The sequence below is a fragment of the Vombatus ursinus genome, unplaced genomic scaffold (genome assembly GCF_900497805.2).
Source record: "Vombatus ursinus unplaced genomic scaffold, bare-nosed wombat genome assembly UNPS02004704.1, whole genome shotgun sequence".
Lineage (NCBI taxonomy): Eukaryota > Metazoa > Chordata > Mammalia > Diprotodontia > Vombatidae > Vombatus > Vombatus ursinus.
The window spans coordinates 1,915,018-1,921,017 of NW_020944482.1; the positions used below are offsets into that span (position 1 = coordinate 1,915,018).

Consider the following 6,000-nt stretch of genomic DNA (forward strand, 5'->3'; position numbering starts at 1 on the left):
TTTATGTTTCTGCATTTGTTTGTAGGTTTCTGTGGCGTCTTTGAATCTTATACATTTTCTGCAGAGGGTGAGACACTCACCCCCTCATCAGAGACTCCCATGATCAATCTTCTTTAGATTTAATAATACAAAATATCTTGTGATAAAGTAATTCTATAAAAATTTAGCTACCAATTGAATTGATAGTAACTGACTCTTTGCCCTTCCTATATTTGAAATGAGTCCCTTCACTTTGGGATTCTGTCAGCTTTCCACTGGACTTCCAGAAAGGGAGGGGGCGATGGGATTTTATGCCATACCCTTCCTCTCCCAGGTAGAAAGTGGATACAAGCACAGAGCAGCAAGAACATAACGTTGGACCTCAAGTCTATGACTGCCTGTTCTCTTTTTAAATGTCTTTCTCTACTTCAGACCACCAAAGCACAATTCTGAGAAATGGATTCCCTTCCTAGGAAGTAACCTTATGAGTTTGAGAGGCCAGGAATTCCTGAGTTGGTGCCAACATCTCCATAAGAGATGTCTCCTGCTACTAAACCACTTCTTAGATGATAAGATGACTGCCAACAGGATCATTCTGAACCAGAAAAGAATGAAGGGCCACACCTGGATGACCAGAAGATCTAGAGACCTTGAGTGTTGCTCTTAACAGTAGAGATGTGAAATAAATGTGAAGTATCTGTTCAACAGTCTCATAAAGTTTAATTTACCTTCTAGAAAAGTATAATAGGTATGATGAGTTTTTGTTTCATGTCTGAAGAATTAATGTACATGTGCACTTTTAGGCACTTTTTTGATGGAGGAGATAAATAGCTGTGCTATTCCTGATAGCTATATTGTATTCTGAGTCTCCTAATGGATACCCTATGAAGCCTTTTGGGGATACCATAGGAATGACCCATACTTATTTGAGAGATAGATTTTCCCTGTAGTTCTACTTCTTGGTGGGGGTATAACAAGCAAGAGAGAAGAAAGAAACCTGATACCACCTCTTTGCCATTAGGCTCCCCTTAGGATGAATCTGGCTCCTGAGCCTAAAGATGGAATAGTTGTGGGAGGGGCATGCCTCAGTTACATAGAGAAAAGAAGGTTTAAGGTTGTCTTTTTTTGGGGGGGGTGCAAAGTGCAAACAAACCATCTCTTTCACTACCAACGAACAATGAATGGCAATCCAGTGGGCTGAGTGAAATTGTCTTCCACACCTTGTAATTTTAGGTGAAGTACAAAAGGACCCTTAACAAAATCTCAAAATTGGAAAGTTGGGTGAACTCAGATATAGTTGAAAATAGATATATAGTTGATGATTGTTTAGTAGTATTTGAGAACATTATTTGAATTTTACTTCCTTTCAGAAAAAAACATTCAATAACCTGACATGCACAACTGAAATATCAGTTGCTAAATACATATTCTAAGAATGGAAAAGATAAATTAATGATTGTATTTACATACACCAAAACTTTTTTTGCAGAAAAAAAATCTAAGAAATTGATTTTTAAACTTTTTATCCAAATGATGTCATGTGGATATGGTTGATTAAATTTTTGGAACAATGAGAAAATATAGATATAAACTAAAGAAAGATCTCAGGTTAGATGTTAGGATAATTTCCTTTATAATGATGGAATTCAATGGGAAATGAAAGCATTTATATAAAGTGCCTAGTACCCAGTAAGTATCAGGTACTGTGCTAAGCACTTTACAAATATTATCTCATTCGATCTTCACGACAATCCTGAGAGAGGAAGGTGCTATTATTATCCCATTTTACAGTTGAAGAAATTGTGGCAAACAGAGGGTAAGTGACTTGCCATAGGGTCTCACAGCTAGTTAAGTGTCTGAGGCTGTATTTGAACACAGGTCTTCCTAACTGCAGGCCCATCCACTACACAAGGGATGTCAAAATGAGGCCTGTAGGCTTCCTTAAGCCTACAATACTCCCTGAACCAGATTAAAATGTGATTGGGACATATTTAACAAACTAAAAATGCAACAAAACACAGACAATGTTACATTTTAAAACTAAGTAAATATGCAGTCTCTAGCAATCTTTATATGAGGATTAGGGGCTCTGGTTTCTATTGGTGTTTGACACCACTGCACTATATCACCAAGCTGACTATGAGAACCAATAAGAAATATTTGACACTGATAAAAGTTACTAAAGGAAAATATTGAGTATACTTCTCTGGAAATAAAGTAAAAAAAGGCATTTCATTATGGGATTTGTCAATGGTTACACAGCAAGTAAATGCCAGAGCAGGCTATCTTTCTGGAACTTTTTTTTTTTGGTCAATAAATCCTCTGGCAGATTGTGAAGATGCACTAGGTCAATGGTTCTCAATATGAGGCTGGAAGACTACACTAGTTGTCTATAGCAACATATATTAGTAATGCACGGTATTTAATAATTTTTAAAAGGTATTTTTGTTCCAGCAAAAGGAACATCATTCTTTCTTAGAATTCTGCTTGTATTTAATGGGATTTTTATTGTCTGGTGGCAAGCAATAGAGAGTAGGATAGGTGGTTTAATAGAAATGATGCTTAAATCACTTAAATGCCTTGAAAAGCTCTGGAGGTCTCTTCTGGTTTTATTTTAAAACTATACTGCATAAATATATGTATATATTCATGGTTTCAAGTAGATATTAAGTAAATAAACAAAAATAATTGATGAGTATGTTTCTTGCAAAAAATATACCCTGTATCTAAATTATATTCTAACTTTAAATTTTTCAAAAATAGGAATATCCTGTTCTCCAAAAATATGTGTATATACATATGTGTATACATATATATGCACACACACACACACACACACATACACACACACATATATACAGAGAGGGGGAGGGGGGGAGAGAGAGAGAGAGAGAGAGAGAGAGAGAGAGAGAGAGATCTTTCCTTGAATTCTGGCTTATATTTGTGAGATTTTTATCATCTAGCACCAAGCAATAGGAATGATCCTTAAAATCATACATATAATTTGATCAATAATGAAGACACAAATTAAAATTGACCTGAGCACAAGAGAAAGAATGAATACTTAAGACTGAGAACACTTATTGACTTGATTCCCTGGTAACTGTAGCAAGTGGTTTTACGTCTACTTAAATTGTTCATTTTTTAGATGGGATTTGATTTGATTACCTAATGTTTTTATAGTGTGCTACAATAGGACATCAATACATAGTGTGCATATACATCTCATGAAGCAGATTATATTTTTCTTCCATATCCTGTTAGTAGGATTGTGCTAATTTTGCCTCATTGTATGATGCAACAATGAATCTTAGTCTTTTCTCCACACTCAAACCCCCATTTGAGTAATTCTTCTGTATCCTAATCTACAAAATGTATACTATATAAAATTCATTAGATGACAGTAATTTTTAATTATGGTAAGTTATGATTAAAATTTATTTATAAAAGATATATGCTATCACATATGTTTAGTTGAAGTATTTCAATAGCTACAAGAAGGTGTCTACTAGATTATAGTACATAACAGAGTAAGTTTCACCACAAGAGGTAATATTTACCTGAAGAGGTGCTTCTGTTTCAGCCAAAGCTCTCTCCAACCTTTTCTTAACATCTGTAAGAGCATTTGTTTCTCCAATCATCTCATCCAACTCATGAATGAGTTCTGATTTCCAAAATCCAATGTCATTGACTCTTTCTCCTAAGTTTTTGGTGGTATCTGATTGGGTATTTCTTGTTTGTTGATCTTTGTCTTGAATCATCCGAGATGTATCTACTCTTAGTTTTTCTGCATTATGTCTGGAACTTTCAGACTCTTTGTAATTTGTTAGGTTGGATCTATACCAATCATCTGGTGTATATCTTGTGAAAAGTGTTGTTCTATTAGAAATAAAGGGAAGCATCCTGTTCCCACATGGTCCCTCAGTTCCTCTGGATAATGGAGCTAAGGTAGGTGAATAGGAAGCTACTTTATAATATGTGCTTGGTCTCCATGGAAGGCTCAAGCTATGAGTCAAGGAGTAGTGAGGAAATCGATTCTTATAACTTGATGCCATGGTACTGATAGCTGGTAGAAAATTGGGAGGCATGGGGCTAGGATGGGCATAAGTTGCTGTTAAGGTAGATCCTAAAAGCTCCATGCCGGAAAAATAGATACTTAAGTCTATCCTGTATAAATCAAAACAGAAAGAATATTACTTAAGTAACAATAACCTCTGGTTAAAAACTAACATATTTATCTTTATGATGCATGTAATTCCTATCATTATTATTATTATTATTATTACTATTATAGAGGTTATATAAAGCTAAATCTAGGTTAGAAAAAGAAGTTTTCTTCCTGACAGCTCATTTGTAACCAGGTGTTAAATGTAAACTTTGAATTTTTATATACCTCAAATATGAAAATAACATTTACTTTCCAGCATCATTAGAAAAAATATTCTATTGAATTAAACATAAGTATATCATATGCTTTTATTTTCTTTACAGCATATGTTAATACTTTATTTCTGTAATAATAATAACTGTGGTTAGTTACTTAAATATAATGTCCAATCCTACAACCTGATAAGAATAATTCCATTTATTTGGTGAAAGATGAAGACCATAAACAATATTTAAACCACATTTACAATAATACTCTTGAAATGTGCTTTAACCAAAAGTCATGCAGAATATAGGAAACAAAAGTACTGTACTACTTTTACTAGTGTCATGTTCCACTAGTCCTTCCCTGATTTGATGACCCTAAATACTTTCTTCAGTTTAATTTTAAAAATAGTAATTAACTCCCTACTATGTGTAAGGCACTATGAGATACAAAGACAAAAATTTACAACAGTCCTTGCCCTCAAGAAACTACAAGACATCCTCTATTTTGACAAGTTTTGAATTGTGTCGATGGCTAAAGTGCCTCTCTAAACCAGTCAACTTTATTTCAGAAATTTAAGATTGAATCATTAGCTTTTGTACCAGAGATCACAAAATTTCAGAGCCTGGGAAAGAACTTAGGAATTATCTAGACCAACGCTATTTGAACAAGAACCACCATCTCTGAGGATAGGTTAACCAGAGTTAAAGACCTCTACAAAGGGAGCCCAATTCCACTTTTGGATATTTCTAATTGTTATGAAGTTTTCCCTTACCAATCTGCCTGTCTATAACCTCCATGCATTTTCCAAGGTCTGTCCTCTGGGTCAAGCTGAGATAAAGATGTTTAATTACTCTCTCATATAACAGCCCTCAGACACCTAAATATCCTCAGTTCCTTCAACCTATCCTTGTTTGTCATGATCTTTGGGCTCTCCAACATCTTAGTTATTCTCTTCTACGTGCTCTCTAGTTTATTGACATTTTCCTCAAAACGAAGCACTCAGAATTGAACACAATACTCAGATGAGGTCTGACCTGAGTAGAGAACAATAACTCCAAACCACGAAGCCTGCACTCTAGTACAGTGCTCCTTAAACTGTGGGTCACATAACTCAGTGTGGGAGTTGAGAAAAATTTGGCAACAGTAAAAGGTTTCTGAATGTGCAAAGACCAAAAATTAATTCAAAATCGAACACATAATGAATCCGAGGTGTTTTGGCAGTGCTTGCCTGTGTTGCATCGGGCAACTTCACTGCGGCCTTGGTTCTGAACACTTTACACTGCGCATGCCCTCCTGCCATGCAACTCCAACACTGCCAGAAACACCTTGGCCGATTTGAGACTATTTTATGTCACGAATTGCAGTGTTTTTACTGTATGTACAAAATCATTAAATGAATTTTGGCTTGGGATTAGGACAAAATTTCCAACAATTTCTGAAATGGCCCTAAACATACTTCTGCCATTTTGTACTACGAATTTATGTAGAGTGGCGTTCTCAGCATTGACGATTATAAAAGTGAAATATCAATCAACTCTGAAAAATGTTGAAGATTCTCTACATCCTACAGTATCAAATATTCTGCCAAGATTTAATTCTTTATGTAAAAATTAACAAGCACATCCATCTAATTAGTATGCAAATTT

General features: G+C 34.9%; 1 protein-coding gene across 1 annotated transcript in view; it reads right to left on the reverse strand.

Annotated features, from left to right (window-relative positions):
- TEKT3 (tektin 3) overlaps positions 1 to 4,118 on the reverse strand; it is a 62,827-nt gene extending 58,709 nt beyond the window's left edge. The window contains exon 1 of the mRNA XM_027840673.1: positions 3,540 to 4,118. Coding sequence (XP_027696474.1) covers positions 3,540 to 4,118 — 579 coding nt within the window. The remainder of the gene's footprint in view (positions 1 to 3,539) is intronic.
- Between the last annotated feature and the right edge of the window lie 1,882 nt (positions 4,119 to 6,000).